The sequence below is a fragment of the Bombus huntii genome, chromosome 11 (assembly GCF_024542735.1).
Source record: "Bombus huntii isolate Logan2020A chromosome 11, iyBomHunt1.1, whole genome shotgun sequence".
Taxonomy (NCBI): Eukaryota; Metazoa; Arthropoda; class Insecta; order Hymenoptera; family Apidae; genus Bombus; species Bombus huntii.
The window spans coordinates 1,458,316-1,474,283 of NC_066248.1; the positions used below are offsets into that span (position 1 = coordinate 1,458,316).

The 15,968-nt window shown below is 35.7% G+C and overlaps 1 protein-coding gene across 1 annotated transcript in view; it reads right to left on the reverse strand.

Moving 5' to 3' along the window:
* LOC126871046 (neural-cadherin-like) overlaps window positions 1–15,968 on the reverse strand; it is an 88,963-nt gene that overhangs the window by 8,988 nt on the left and 64,007 nt on the right. Inside the window, exons 2-5 of the mRNA XM_050629403.1 lie at window positions 4,871–5,014; window positions 3,387–3,502; window positions 1,872–2,036; window positions 466–603 (exon numbers count right to left, since the gene is read on the reverse strand). Coding sequence (XP_050485360.1) covers window positions 466–603; window positions 1,872–2,036; window positions 3,387–3,502; window positions 4,871–5,014 — 563 coding nt within the window. The remainder of the gene's footprint in view (window positions 1–465; window positions 604–1,871; window positions 2,037–3,386; window positions 3,503–4,870; window positions 5,015–15,968) is intronic.

Below are 15,968 nucleotides of genomic sequence, written 5' to 3' on the forward strand. Positions count from 1 at the left end.
TCCTCTACGATACTTTTTGACGACAAAACGTACTTTCGACCGGGACTACGAATTAAATACACGATTTTATCGTCGAAAATTTAATTTCTTTCTTTCGCTGCTGCATTGTATCAGTTTTAAATAAACTTAAACCGTAACTTTTGAACGATTTAAATAACTTTTGTATAAAAGCAGCAAGAGGTGATTTAAAGTAGAAGTTTTAAGGTACTTAGAGAGGTGTTTTAATGGATTTATGAGCTTACGTAGAAATATTTAATTTGGCACGTGGAGTTTGTGGCGAGCATTCTCCTGTTTCGATAATTTTTTGGCATCCAAGTATTAAAATCGTTAATAAATAAAAAATTAATAAAGACAGAAAGTATTTGTTGTTAGCGATAAAAGAATCAGTAATCGAGAATCGAAGTTTCTACATACACTAATCTTTACGCTGATTCGTGTTAATTAAATTTGGCAAATGGAACAAACCTTTAGAACGTAAATTTCTCCGCTGGTACGGTTGATATCGAATTTGCTATTCGCTGGATTATCAGGATCGATACCTTGACCAGTTAAAAAGTAGACGATATTCTGTGGCCTATCCTTATCCCCATCAGTGGCTGTGACCTGTGTCAAAAATTCATTATCGATAAATACATTGTTTCAGCAATTTATTATTATAATTACCAGGTCGTTCTGCAAGCGATATCGTACTTGTACACATATGTAACTTGAAAATATTCCAAAAATTTAAGTCTAATAACTTTATAGTCTTTTTTAACGAACATTTTTATAATTCTTCTCTTTATTATTCTTCAATTCCTCTGGTAGGAATTAGTTAACGTTTTGGATATCAAATATTTGTTATTCGTTGCCACATTCAGGCCTGCCATTGTGTTAAATTTCTTATTCTGTCAATCAAAATATACGAAACCCCGAAATATATGAAAACTGTATGAAATCAATTAAAATTTCGTTCGTGGAATAGAGTGGATAATTTCCACTCATATTATTTTAAATACTTTTATTTTAAATACTTTTGGCTGGATTTGACATAAATATGTATACTTAAACGACAAGTTTAATAAAAATGTCACATTCGCTTTTGTTTCCTATTAATTCATCTCGTCATACGTAGGTAATATAATATATACGACGAAAAATTTATACGCCATTGATCGTGATCTGTAGATTTCGTGTTTTACGTTATATTCTATGCATTATGTCCTATACTCTATGCTGCATATTTTACATTTCGTATTATGTATTCCATATTCTACAATCCATACTTTATGTCCCATATACCTTGTTTTATTCGGGATTTTACGTTCTGAATTCTATATTAGCCCGTAGATACAACGTGCTGCTGTCCAAATACTATAATTTTCCTTTATCCAGAAGTTCGTGATAAAGGACATACAGGGAAGACATAACGATAGCCTGGTCGTAATTGGATAAAATAAGGATCGAATTCACGTCGAACGATTTAACGAATCAATTCCATCAATTTTCCAGCTAGCAATTTTCCAGTATAACATCATTCTCTTACTATTATTCTATTTCTTTACCTGGGATTTAGGACGATCACGTTTGACCGAATTATACGTAAAGGCAATTGAAATATACGCAGCTTAGAAAGAGAAGGATTTATCGACTAGCTAGACGATTTAATTACGTTGGCGATTTCTGAAGATAAGAATTTGTCACGGCTCCTTTTTAAATTAAACTATCGTATATTCGGTAACGAATATCTTATATCTATAGAATAAGAATTCTTTGTAATATTTATCACTTGTGTCGGTTCTCCGACCCTCAAAGTATAAGATTCAACTATATAGTGAGTACGAATCGCTTGGTAAATTATGCACCAATTTCAGAATAGATGGAATAATTACCCCGAGGACGCGTTTAGGCAAAGTCCTGTCATCTTCCTCTGTGATCTGCGTTTTGTAAGTCGGGCGCTCGAAGACAGGCGGATTATCGTTTACATCCTTCACGTGTATCACGACCGTCGTGTAATTTTCTTTCAAGTTATCAGACGCGGTCAGGCGAAGCTCGTACTGTAAGATTAAAGCAGAACAAGTGGATAACAGCGTTTGCAGCTGACTCGAGTTACTGCACCGACAGCGGTCTCTTTCTGGGAATAATGGAAATGCAACTTTCGAGCAACAATTTACGGATCGTAAAAAAATAAGCAGTTTATTGTAGAAACAACGGAGGAAATAAATTGTCGATAAAATTTCGGATGAATTCGACGAAACATACGTTTGACAGCGAAACTTATCTCTTGGTTACATTTTATAGATCAGAAACCAGCGGCACGCGAGAAGCTCGGTACGGGAAGTTCTGATAAAAAAGTTTATAAAGATCGAGCGCTGCTGTCTATTTAATGGACCAAAAAAAAGTTCATAAAAACGAGATTACTTTTTTTTTTAATGGAAGTTATAAAAACAGTGGACTGATGAAACCGTTTTTAAAGCATGAAAGTCTTTTTTGCAGCAATACGTAGAATGGACGAACGAAGTTGAACAACCTTACGCTTTAATGAAACAAGGCAAAAAGTAAAAGATTAATCAAGTAAATTGGTGCTTTAATCCTCGCGAGAGACCATTCCCTTTTCTAATTTTCTAACATAAATTCGACGTAAAATTGAATATTAAGAATATAAAATATTTCATAATCGCGATAAAATATCAGATAGAACGTGAACATCGTGTACCTTGATTAATAAAACGAATTCATTTTACCAAATAATACGTACGACAAAGAACGATAAATCGTACGGAATAGCGATAAAACTATTTAAAATATTTCTAAACTATCGAATAACGTGCGATCTCGTGTAATTTTTTATTCTTCTGTATTCCTAATAATTCATACGACCGATTGACTCGATTAGAAGTAATGGAAGGAAGAAAATTAGAGGAGAAACGAAAACGATAAAAGTGGAATGCGAAAAGTTCGGAATTCATGAAGAACCGTCCAAAACGAAGCGAATGTTTTGACGACGCGACCCGCACCAGGGTATGGGAATTTGATTAAAACGAAGCGCAGAGTGATCTGATTTCTCAGCAAAATTTACGATAATGTCATAGCTACGATACGTCGGAGCACATGAAACGAAAGACTTATTAAAGCAATGACAAATGAGCGGATAGGAAACGTGCAATAACCGCGGAACTTTTCGCACTATTTCACGGTTTTTATTGGACCGCGAGTGATAAAACGCGATGCTTGGGACACGGTTAAAAGGATTAAACAGGGACGTATCGAAGGCTTTCTCGCTCCTCTTTCTCTCTGTTTTATCTATTTCCCTGTGTTTTTGTTACTTCCTTGTTCTATTCTTCTGTATTTTTCTCCACCGCTGTCAGTGTCTTTCCTTTTCGTTCGTGATACCATGATGTACTAACCCTTTTCCTCGTTTCGTAATCTAATGCACCTGCGACGTAAATGGCGCCAGTCATATTCTTCACGGCGAATGCACCGCCTATGTTACCGCTCGTAATCTCATATCGAATACGCGAGGCTGTAAAATGCAGAGAAAGATCCTTTCAGATGAAATTCCTTAGGAGATTGCGATGACTCCGTTACCTGTCGCTCTGTCGTTCGTGTGTCGTTTACAAAACGATCGGTGTACGCCAGAGGGAAACGTCTTAGATTCTTCTGCTTATCAACTCGCTGAACGAACAACGAGTTTATATTCGAGAAACGATATATATTCTATCATCGAACAATATAGTAGTACAACTACGAAATAAAATATTTCATTTGTCTTGCAACGAACTTACGATTCTAACAGCGAGATTTATTAAAATGGTCATTCTTTAAATTTTCACTGGGAAAATTTCCCCAGGGACCGTATTCGATCATAAGTAGCGTCAACGTCAGTTTCCCTCTGACATCCTTTCTCATTTACGGGGAAAAAAGGAAAAGAAGACTGTATCCTTAAGCAGGTTCTATTAGAAGGTAATAAATCCATACGTCTAAGTTCTTAATCGAGGTCTATCGGATAAATATGTTTCGTGACTTTGCTTCAACCATCTGGTATTTAAAGTTTTGTAAGCAGTTTACGTGCCTTTGGATCCGAGTGGCGAAGAGGCAGATGGATTTTAGCGAAACTTGTTAGCCAGGTTAAGGATACAGAACTTCGAGACGAAGTATAAAATCATTATCAGGAATAAAGGGAAGACATACGACGCGAACTTCATCGGTACTCCGTCAGAGCTGATACCTTCGATAAGCGAAGATACTTTTTCTCATTGTTTGGTAGACGACGACATTTCCATTTATTAGAAAATACGATACTAGATGTGTAGTTTAATATATGTTGAGTTGATTAGCATGACATGGATATTTTTATACAAATTGGAACGTTTACGGATTATAATTTTATGAAAACTATGTACGAAACATTATTACTTTAATATACAGAATCGCATCTTACCTTTATACGCGAAATATCAATTTGCAATTTACAATATCGTTGCTTTATAAAATTTTTTCATGGAGAAATAGAAAGAAAACAAACTGTAGCTGTTTTCATACAGCGGTATTTATCTTTACCACGATGCAACAGCGTTGTTTTGTCACTAGAAAAGTAAAGCAAACGTTCCAGAATATTTTTTCCATTCTATCTCTTTTACCATGAAAACAATCTTCCCTTCAAAAAACTTTCGAAAACTTACAAAACCAGCGGTACAAACGATCAACTAATTAAATATTGACATGGCAAACGTCTCAATCACTTTCCTTTCTTAAAAACCTTTATTCCTGATACCTAGCGTTCAGACGAAACGATTACACGCCTCAGCATCCGTTTCTTTTTACGAGCTACAAGCTTTAGAAGTTCATCAAAGTGAAAAATGATCGCGCATTTGCATATATGTTCGCTTACACTCGTCGTGATCTTTGGCGGTGACAGTGAGAACCGTGTGTTGTATATCCTCATTTTCGTCTACTTCAGCCTCGTAGAGGCCTTTGTCGAAGTAAGGCGGATTGTCGTTCTTGTCAGCTATTCCAATACGAATGAATTTCGTCACTGAAACAGACAAAAGGCAGGAAGACACGTTTAGGTTTCGTTCCATTCTCGCTACGATACGAAAGTCAGTGAATATGGGTTGCAAAGTAATCCCTCTGAAAGATTCAAAAGCCTGTTCTCGTATTTCCTTATGATATGTCTCTTCAAGATGCAAATTCGTTTCCATCCAGATTTTCCTAAGACTCGTCATATCATTTACGAAGGCTTATATATACTTGCCGATAAAAAACTAGCGAACAGTCTGTGCATCGAGTGGAAAGTTTATTTTGTTCGCTGGATAAAATCGCATATACATACGTAGAATAACATGACATCTACTTTGAAAATTCGCAAGTAATTTCCATGTATATTGCGTGCATATTCGTGGTGCTCTTTGCCTCAGGAGTTCTCCATTTTTATACCGCTTTTTATGTTTGCGTTCTAAGTAATAAGGATGGTGGTCTATTATTTTTCTTAAGAGATGTTACGTCGTTAATTTTGTTTTTAACTAAGTAAATATGTCACGTATTTCTGCAGTTGTTACGTTTTACGTTCCAGATTTGCATACATTCACGCACGCACACATGTACTTTTTCTCCCTCTCGGATGACATTTACGTATATTAGGTCAGTTCTTTCCAACAATCAAACTTTCATTTTACGCAAAAATCGGAAAAAATTCATTTCTACGACTAATGCTTGATTCTTCTCATTTCACTTCATTCATTCTGTTCGTTTCACGTAAATATTTAAATATTATATTGCACGAAGAATACGTTTCTGTCGTATAGAGTAATTTTGAAGTGTGTTTCAAGTTGTACGATCGTTGTTGTTTTTGTAATAGTTACGATTTCTACGATCTTTTATATTTTTAAGCAAATAGAATCGTAAAAATAATATATCTACCATCAAGAACGAAAGAAACATCCTGTCAACGCGTTGCAGGCACGCTAATATTAAAAAATAATGTTAATCGATTGTGCCAAACGAGCGGTAAGTTGGTGGAAGATCACACGCGTTTTGGATTTGTTACTAATTCCAAGATTCAATTTCGCGGAACAAGTAATTCATCTCTGTAACGTTTAGCGCAGATAGTAGGTCAACGAAACGCATACATCAGACTGAAATTTCCTACTTGTCGATTTTCATTCGGGTACGAACAAGATTGCGTGGCGTTCTCGACTTGTTCCCAGAGCTTGATATTTCACGGTTAATTTATGCAGATAATTTAATGGAAAATTCATGTTCGGTAATTTATTAGCTTCCGTTGCGGATCGGAGATTTGAGAAACCAGGTATCGATCTTCACGATAAAATAGTTAAACGAAGACAAAAGTTCATTACGAAAGCAGCGACGGGTACTGATTTATCACGAAATCGCAGAATATGATCAGTGAAGCTGATTTTTTTTTTTTTTTTTATTCATTTTACTAACCTCTCTAAAATTAAAGTAGAAGAGGAAAATCTCCGATTAAATGCTACTAAATGGTAACTTTGTTTCGTTAATTATTACTCGATTTTATACTTAAATGTTCAGTTCATAATATAATTAGATATATAAAAAGTTGCAGTAAATTAATGACGTTAAGAAAGAACGTTTTCGTAATAAATTGCTGTATTGTCATCGTATCGTCATTGTATAGAAATTCAAACTTTTCTCAACAGACATCATTAACAGCTCCAAAACACGCTCGTTAAAATTCCTTGCTGCCCGTACAAATTGTACAAATTAACTACTGCAACCATTCGCAGACTTTTCTAAATACAGGCATCTAATACATCGCGAGAAACAACGTTTTCACAACAGTCTGAAAAAAAGCATGTTTTACGAAAATAGCATGTTTTACGAAAATGATGGTCGCAGAAGTTTAATTTTCATGATTAACAGCACATCGACAGGATCACCGTTATTCGAGAACGAAACAAATTCGAGCGTATTCCAGCGTTGATTTTCACCGAGCTAGAATTCAGAGTGTAACTGGCTGCCATCAGCGAAACGATGTATCCGAAATACATATCTCATATCTGCGCGCCACTAATAGGCGGATTATTAAGATGAATTCTCGCGTCAATTTGCTGAACGCCCTGGATGCAGCATCGCTCCAGGCAATTTGCCTCCGCCTATCTTTGAGAGTTTAACTTCCCTCGATTCTCTTTCCCCGACAAATACCCGTCTGATTAAGTCAATTAGCGCGCCACACCATACCGAAATCGTGCTTCTGTCTTCCTGTCATTCGTGACTGGAAATCCTAAATTCCATTTGCGATTAATCCCGCTAGAAAAACTATTCGCCTCAACCGAGTGAATTTCGCGCGAACCGATATCGTTTTTTCAGGATTTTCACAGCCGATTAGATGGCATTGGATGGATAAGACAGTGCAACAAGAGGAGTCGCCTTTTGCGGAAACCAGACCGACAAGGATTGGAATCTCTTTGAGAAAACGCTGTCTTTGTTGCGACGAAGATTCGCGCGATTCTTCGTTCGTGGAATTTGTGGTATCGTGCGAGCGTATGGAGGATGGGACAGGAGTTTGTGATTGGTATGTTGGCTTTGGAACTTCGTAAAGGAAGTCTCATAAACGAATTGCTTACGACGATCGAATTAAAAATAATTTATCACTTTCTTGTTAAGAAGACAGAAGCACAACTTATTTTACGAAACTACGACTTGAATATATTTCTACTCTATTTATGTATACTAGCACGTATACATAGTTTGGACACTAATTTTGTACGGTAAAGATGCTTGAGTTTTATTAAATCATATTAACGAGGAATTAATCTTAAACTTATCGACTCGTAATGTATACACGATTATTGTGTAGACGATTATAGTTAGAGAAACGTAATAACAGAAACACAGAATAAAGATATAATTACACTCGAGGCGAAATAAAAAGAAAGCGAAATGAAGCATCGTTCGTCAAATGTAATCCACCATTGTCCTTTTATCTGTGTTTCACAAAAACAAACGCAATCTCTCAAAAAGCATCGCTACATCAGAATTAGAAAAAAAAGAAAAAAAAAAGAAAAAGCAATATAAAATCCATTTCCACCGATAGGCAGCAATAACGTTAAAAAGACGAGAGGATTTTTTCATATTATTCATAGCCTTTCATCTTTGTTGTCGTTTCATCAAATTAATTTCCGTCGTGGAGCGATGAAAAAATTGAGGTACACGGTATAACGTTTACACAGAATGAAGAACAGGCACTGAAATAAGGCTGAGGAATTAATTATGCTGCGAGGCCCTTCCGCAGCGATTACTCTTTCCAGCAGGGTAAAACCACCCCGACTCGGCCGTAACAATTCGACGGTTTTCTTCTCTCGATTGATTCGTGACCCACTTTCGCTCGACCGTAATTCTTAATGCGCGGCTTTCCACGATTTATTGCTAACCAGAGGCGATGGGATGGCAGAGGAGCATCGAGAGGGTGGTGAAAAAAGAGGAGACGGATGCGGGTACGCCTGCAATATCCGGATTTCTCGGTCGAATTCGACCGAGTATTTCATGCGAGAGGAAGATAGCGATTGTTGATCGATGTGCTCGTATGTTCATGAAAATGTAGTTTCAAAATGTGGTCGAATTGGTTGTAGAATTATGCCAATGTGCAAAGGGAGACTCGTAAACGGATATTACATTATTGGAAACAGCTACGCTCTTCTTTTCTCACGCTGTTTCATTTTATAGCCTTGGTTTATTTTTTAGTTGGAGCGAAAACTTCGAAATAAAATGCGATAGCGATCTAAAAATAAAAGTACTTCTATAAAATGAAGATTAAACGTCAATTTTGTAGCAATGGCGCGAAGATGAATAGAGAAGTGATATTCTCTACGAGTGACGCATACGACGCTGTCAAAATTTATTTCAATTTTCATACAGCTAATATTTAATTAGAGGTGCCATCCTTTTCGTTTTATTTTCTACGTTACTTTAGGAAACAGTATCACAGTCGGTTTAGTGTTAAACGTGCAATTAGAGTTTACTGTAGTACATCGGTACATTCCGCTTTAGTTGCACTGTGCGATCTGTTTAATGACATGGAGTAAAAAGTGTATGTACTATTCTAGGAAACGAGGTAACCTGAGATCGAATTGCGAACGAGGAAAAGTAAACTTTCACGCAGTAAACTAATTTCTTTTCCGAAACTTTTTCTTAGACGTATTTTTAAAGAATATTTGTTAGAATAATTCATACGCGTTATTCGATACATATCCAATGAATTAAAAAATTCTTTCCGAATATGTCTAAACAGAAAAAATGAAGTTTTGTCAAATATTAATATTAGAAATACATTTTTTATTTCAAGTTATCGCGAAGCAAATATAATTGCGAAGCAATTTTATATTTATATCAACGATATAAATACGAGAGGAAAATCGTTTACGAATTTATGAAATGCATTTACTATCTTCCAAAGGATATTAGAGCGCCGCTGCGCCGTGTGGGAAGCCAGATTATTATAATTTACCTAACAAGTATGGTAATAAGTAACATTTACCTAGGTATCTAGTAATTAAACATCAAAAGAGCGTAATGACCGGATACCTCATATATCCAACACTAGCCACAAACAATATTAAACCAGTGCACGGTGGTCTATGTATAGATTATTATATCTATACGAATACCACGGAACCATGGTAATAAGTAATACTTATGTGTATATCTAAGCGTTTAGTAATTATAAATCAAATGGTTATAGCAACTACATTTCTCGAATGCGTTACACAAGTGATATAATATTAAAACGGATGTATTAAAATTTATGTTGTTATACCATTGCTGATATTTGTTTTATGCGTTTAGGCAAATAATACAGTAGCTATTTTTAAACTTTTGTAGATATTTTATATAATACTAAATTGTCGTAATTTGTATTATTACGATCTATGCAGTAAGGAAGAAAAATAAATAATGCAACTATGTTTCATAATGCAACAGGCTATAGTTTCCTGTTAAACTTACTATTTTATAATCAAAATTTCATAAAAAACATTTTTAGAGAGACGTTCCATTTTTCTTGTATTTCATAAAAGCATCGATTTTCTAAAATATTCATTTTATTTTATTTATCGCATTCTTCCAATATTTCGTAGAAAAATTTATGACCGAATTTTTCGCATATACGACGCTAAAGTTTCATGATATTTTCAATATGTCCACTGCAGATCCTTGTACTAAATATTAATAAATAACTTTCACGGAAGACTTATTGCGAAACTCTACGTTTCTCTCTTGGTACTCTGCCAAAATTTCGTGATTTCTAATTTTTCGGACATATTCGAGTACCGTTACAAAAATGTATCTATGTCGATACATTTAGAACATTGTAGATAATTTAGTAGTTCTTCTATCGATTCATGATACTCTAAATCGTCCTATACAGTAGGTTTTGATAATCAGCGTAACAGTTAGAAACATATGTATGTATTTAAGTAAATTTATAAAAATCAGCGAAACGTATCTTCGCGTAAATAAAATTTGAAACAGGCTCGTGCCGTTTGAATTCGCTGCATATAGTAACGATCAATAGTAACATGGACAGATAACAATTTCGTTGGAGCATCTAATAATAAAAAGTCAAAAGAGCTTAATGACCCAAACAATTCAACAGAAAGGGCTGATGGAATCGCGACTCTTCTGATCGTGAATTGTGATTCGCAGTAAATATGCCGGATGCAGCGGTAAAATAAATTCGCCTCTCGCACGGCGCGTGCAATTTAAAATTTACGAGGGACAGACGTTGGCGGGGAACGCGTTAACTTTTAACGGTACGGCAATCCATACGGTGGATAACTAAATGGCCAACGTGCTACGTGACTATCTATCCGCGGCAGTGAGTGTTTGGATAGACGTACAAGCTCTCGTGAAATTTATTTGCGATTTAAAATGACTGATTCGCGAAATGTTAACAAGGACAATAAATCTTCGCTTAATCGACCGATATTCTCAATTTCTTTGTTAAAATTTCATTGAAAAGGAGTATATGTATGTATAAATATCGCAAGTTTTACACAGTTGTTTAGTGATTTTCAAATAATATTCTGTATATCATATCTCTTCTATGTATCGAATCAAATTTCTCAAAATCAAATATAATATTCTATACATCATGTGTCAGGTAATAAACAAGCTTCTTAAAAGTTATCGTTTAGCGATGTAAATTTTAGTAAATTGAAATAAGAAATATAATAGACTTAGATAGAATGGCAAAGAAAATCATATGCAAGATATGCGTATACCTTTTATTGCATTTATTTAACAAATGATTTATTTGTAGAATATTTTTTAGTTCTGATGACATGATCGATTCCTGCCAATAGGTATACGTAAGTTATATCTTTTCGTTGGAATAATCTTTAGCATTTTATGTGCGTTATCATTTTCGTTTGCGTTATCGCTCACTTCGCTAAAAGACTGGTAATAAATTATCGATTCAATTGATTTGTTTTATATATTTGAAAGTATCGACAAAGGTAGTATTTGATTTATTTCAAATTTATTTATTTTTTTAATTTGGATGAAATAATATTTTTTATATTATTCGTTTCATTATCGAATTGTTGATCTGTAATATTAGTCGGAATTGATTCGAAATTTCTTTATTTGAATTCTACAAGCGATCGATTACATATTGGGTTTGAAAAGGTTGATTCAAATTCAAATTCTTTGTGATAAAAAAAATATGGAACTCTGGCTTTTGTGAAATTTTTCTCTTGCTTCACGCTCTGCTGACTACACTAGCATGAATTTTAAGATAAACACTATACGAAACCGCAAATTCATCTTTACTATTTGTTCAGTAAATATCGCGAACATATTTTAGTTGGTTGTTTTAGTTTTTAAACTTTCAGTTTACCCTTTTAGACGAAAAAGATAAAAAATGAAATTACGTAGTCATAAAGCTTTATCCTATTAATGAATGAAAAAGTTTATCTCAGACTTCCAACGAACAAATATTTTCCTCTTTGCACTTATTAGCAAACTAATAAGGAAAGGAGAATTTTAAGGTAAGAGGCTTCTTAAAATAAGAAAATTAATCTTAATAAAAGAGCTATTCTCTTATTTAAAAGAAATATTTCAAGTAAAATATATCAACGACCCGAGATATTACTAGTTTCTTAATATCGCGATACAGGTACCTGACGTATACTTCGTGTACGAATGGTTTAAATTTGTCATTACTCTTCGATCGAACGCTCTTGTTTTGCAACGCTGTACCTCATCGGCATTCGAATGTGGTTGCAATCACTCGTCAGTGATCTGTAAACTGAGCGATCCTGTATTTAACAAATGCGATCGTTAACTATTACTATTCCTGTGAGACAACGACATATCCCTCTATAGAATTTACGCGCTCTTCGTTACGACATTTAGTCGCTTCTCTGATAACAAACTGAAATTTATTACAACACGTGCAGTCATAATTTACCGAATTACCGGAAAATCTGTCCACCTTAACGATTCGAATAAACAATCGTGGAATTTTTTTTGGAAAAAGAGTTCCACAAGGCAAAATGACGAATCGAGTGAATTACATGGAAAATTTTACTTGCATTTATTTAGTATGAAGTACGTTCGAATTGATAATTATCACGATCGTTAAAAAGCTTTGCTTTTTTATGAGTCACGATAAATTTTTATTTTCGATAGTCTTCAAAAAGCTCGCTAATCGTTAGAAATTTCAAGATAATCGAAAGATTCAAAACGATCCGACGAGCATTTTCACACGTTTAACGTTTAATATTAAAATTTCGCTGCTTAAGAAACGTCCGAGGTGGTGCAATATGTCGGTATACAGTTTAAACGATACAAAATTTAAAGCAATTGCAGCTACAGCTCGACCAAGCTGCGTAAAATCTTCCACAAGTATCGTTAACTGGACTCTAGAGTTTAAACTACCCAGAGCCAGAAGCAACTTTGCCTTTAATCTTCGATCCGACCGGATATCGAGAGTGACATTTAAATACATTCTGTTTTCATGAAATGAAACTTGATCAGAAACTAACAGAACTGCGCGAAACCTCGAGGGACGACGATTTCCCGTTTTTCTCGTTCGCCATTTCCGTGGAAAGTCAGCTGCGTGGTCGTGCTACGGGGATCGTGCTACTTTTTGGAAAGTTTTCTGCATAAATCATAACGGGTTATTCAAATGTTCCGCGCGATAAACGCTTCGACGAAGCTTGATTTCCGTTGGCGCCCATTTGCAAATTCCATGCTAAACCCAGAGTCACTGTTATTCCAACGGAGAAGATTGGAATTTGCAATCGTGCGCTATTATCGTTGCGATATTGATTCCCGAAAGGAAGTTACGACGTTGTAAACATCTTCGAAATCGGGGCCGATGTGAAAATTGAAATCGAAGCGCGACGCGGGCTTGCATGCTGTAAAGCACAGGAATCATCTAATGTATATGGTATGTTCGTAGCTCACTCGATTTAGCACTCTTGTTTCTCTGCGAATAATTTTGTAAAAATGTTTTTCCGTTTGCGTGCTATTGGGTTTTTCGTGAAATTAATTCCTTTTCTATGACTTCACAGCTGTTCCACAATTTTGATGGACATTAGAGAATCGAGAAAATGAAATTTTCCATCTTCCATCGAAATATGAAGTGAGCATTTTCAAATATATTACAAGTGAACGCTCTTACGTATATTTTTAATTCATTTAAATTTAGTTCAATTCTTTTAATTTTAATCACGTAATAATTGAATTTCATGATTGTAAAATAATTTACTATATTCGTAATACAAAATATCAATTTGTTTTATAATATGTCATAATACAATCTATTTATTTTTAATTATAGAGCTATCAGAGTATGTGTAAAAATACAAATTTAATTATTGATCGAATAATTGATCAGTCAAATTAACGACTATGATTTTGTTTGCAACAGTGATTCTTTTAAAAAATTACTATTCAAACGATTACAAGAATTACCATGCTACGGCAATACTATAACGAAATGATATAAAAACATGTACACGAAGCCTATCAATTGCTAGGAATACAACAAAAAATAAAAAAAAATGCCCAAATACGGGCAAAAATAAAATTTCAATATCGATAACGATCGACTGATCAAATTAAATCTCATAGCTATGATTTCACTTCCATTCGATTCAATGAAACAAAAATTCCACGATTACAATAGAATCAATTTTCTCTATCTTTCTCTATCCTTTCTCTCTCTCTCTCTCTCTCTCTCTCTCTTTAAGTTCCATCGACGTTAATGGTCTCTCATACATAAAAGCATCGAAGCTGCTCGTCGCGACCGATGGCAATAAAGCTGGATGTCGTCTTGGCATGGCGCGAGTTTACAAATTTATCGGTGGACTTAAATCGTGGAAACGCGCTGCCTCGTCCCGTGTCGCCCATTAAATTCACGGAGGAACGACAGAACAAAAGTTTAACGAGTTCGAGAGGCCATCGGTTATCGGCCGATAGATCGAGGAGTTGCACAGGATGGTCGGGGGTTGTTTTCTCTGTAGCGTGACCAGCAATAGCTACACCCAATGACGCCACGCTGTGGACGTACAAAACGCGTTACTGGGCTACGGTGTAAGAAATCGATAAAGCCCCCAATCCCACTCGCCTTCTAACCCCTTTCCGACCACTTTCCAAGCTCCAACGGTCCGGAGAAGCTTATCCTTAACCGCGCCCTCCCTCGGATCACTCGATTGCTTTCGAAAATACTTGATTTCTGTTGCTTCGACTCGCTCTCGCCATCGTTCATTCAATACGAGGTCGAGGGAAATGTGTGCGTCGAGGAAATAAAGAACGGTAACGGGGCACGCTTACACAAAGGGTGAGCACTGAGCAATCGCTTAGAAACGATTTGCACGGAACCGAGGTTGGATCATGGCCAAGGAAACGATTAATGTAAATGATTAGGGTGGTCTCGGTTCAGGCTAATTTTAGTCACATACCACTCGACCAGCTATGAACGTTTGTAGTCTAATAATACCGACGATATTCATTGGAGTACCTTTGATATTGTACGAAATCACTGGAGATATTAGGCTTTCTATGTAATGTATTTTAGAAACGAGTAAAGAGGAAGAACGTACGGGTGTATATTAAACATTAAGCATAAAGTGCGAGATTTCGGATGTTCTCATAAATCATAAACTTATTGTTATTTTCTTCCGGATACATGACATTAAAATTGTCAAAAGATTTCTGATACCATTCTTTAAAACTTCATGCAAGTTCTATACCTTCTCGTAGCGCATGCAAACAGGATTAATTTTAAAAATATAATTGCAAATAAACAGCACATATACGATATAAAAGTATAAATACAAACAAAAAAAAAAGTAATTGTATATCGTTAAGAACGCGGGATAAATATCTGGAACTCAAAAACACAGATCTTGGATCTTCCACGTAAATTCTATACATGTTCTCACAGACGTGTTCAGGCTCTTCTCTGTTTCTCCGATCGTTTCCAACATTAGGAGAAAATCTTGGCCGTTGAATCGCATGTTGAATGTAAATCGTATAACGGGGAAGCAGGCGTGTTAAATCGTACGTGCGTGAATCCGTGTTGTAAATTCGAGATTGAAAATTTAAGGCACGGTTTAGAATTTAGGCGAACTTTCGATCGACACGAGAAGGGCCAGGGTTGAATGAAGACTAATGGATCTCATCGATCTTTCTTTTTTCCCTCCCTCTTGACTTTCCTACTCTTTTCCTTCCCGCTTCGCCACCTTTCGCGACAGACTTCTGAAAAGAACGAACTCGAAACCTGATTGCCGCGCTTTTCGCTTAATTGGAATTGTTTGCAACAATGATGTAATCGAGTATCCAATCGCGCGGAGATTGCTTGCAACGAAAGGAAGAGCAGAGAAGTTGGACGAGGTGCGAACGAATTTTTTTCGCTTGTCTTGTTAGCGTCGTTCCGGACGACGCGATTGCCCGTGAAGTTTCTCGCGTTTCACCGACCGGGAAATCATTTTCACGTTTCC